Here is a 1,005-nt window from a genome sequence, read left to right as displayed (position 1 = left end):
ATTATGGGTTAATAAAGATCATTTTAAACTTTGACCCATACTCGCTCCCGCGCCCGAGTTCCCTCGACCAAACTGTCAAACTACAGTGGAAGGCCGGGGAGGGTTTGAAAGGTAGGAGGGGCCGGTAAGAGTTCACCACAGCCGAAACCCGTTTGGCTCAGGGGATAGAGCCGTCGGCCTGCGGACTGAAGGTTCCCAGGTTCGATTCCGGTCAAGGGCATTGTTCCTGGGTTGCGGGCACATCCCCCAGTAGATGTGCAGGAGGCGGCTGGTTGATGTTTTCTCTCTCATTGACGTTTCTAACTCTCTATCTCTCTCCCTTCTTCTCCGTAAAAAATCAATAAAATATATTTAAAAAAAAAAAAGAGTTCAACCCAAGGACTTGTATGCATGCATATATAGCATAACCAAATGGACATAAGCCACTGGGGGGTAGGGGCGGCCAGAGGGATTGTCAAGGGGGAGGAAAAAAAGGTGGCAGAGCAGCTGGCCCGGGCCGTGGAAGGTGGCCAGGCCGCCGCGGCCTGTCGCGCGCACCTCGGCGCCCAAGGCTCGCAGCCGCGCCGCCTCCTCGGGCGTCAGGCCGCCGCGCAGCCCGGCCGTGTACACGGGCCCCGCGGGCTCGCAGAGCAGGAGCGCACCCGCCTCCGTCCTCGGCGGGTCCTCGGTGCCTGGCTCCGCCTGCAGCCGCCGCAGCCAGCGCTCCTGCAGCGCCAGGAGCTCGGAATACGGCACCCGACCCAGGCGCACCAGCCTCACCGCGGGGAGTAGCATGGTGCCCGCCGGCGCCCGCGCGCCCCGCCTCCTGCCTGGGTTTCGGGGGGGGCGTGCTGGGAGGGGCGGGGCCTAGGGAGCAAGTTGAGCTGCAGCTCCAAAGTGCTTGTGACAGACTCTTGGGAGGCTGTGATGCCAAGACCCAATGAGGTGTGTCTCTTTCGTTCATTCATTCATTCATTCCAGAAACCCGTATTTAGGGCCCGCGTGTGCAATAGACGCTGGATACAG

At 60.4% G+C, this 1,005-nt stretch overlaps 1 protein-coding gene across 1 annotated transcript in view; it reads right to left on the bottom strand.

The window, feature by feature from the left end:
* LIPT2 (lipoyl(octanoyl) transferase 2) overlaps nucleotides 1–778 on the bottom strand; it is a 2,259-nt gene extending 1,481 nt beyond the window's left edge. Inside the window, 1 exon segment of the mRNA XM_006100448.3 lies at nucleotides 476–778. Coding sequence (XP_006100510.1) covers nucleotides 476–774 — 299 coding nt within the window. The 5' untranslated portion in view covers nucleotides 775–778.
* Between the last annotated feature and the right edge of the window lie 227 nt (nucleotides 779–1,005).

Source organism: Myotis lucifugus, unplaced genomic scaffold (genome assembly GCF_000147115.1).
Source record: "Myotis lucifugus unplaced genomic scaffold, Myoluc2.0 scaffold_313, whole genome shotgun sequence".
Taxonomy (NCBI): Eukaryota; Metazoa; Chordata; class Mammalia; order Chiroptera; family Vespertilionidae; genus Myotis; species Myotis lucifugus.
The sequence above is the reverse complement of the archived record's forward strand: the minus strand, read 5'-3'. Positions and strand labels throughout refer to the sequence as shown.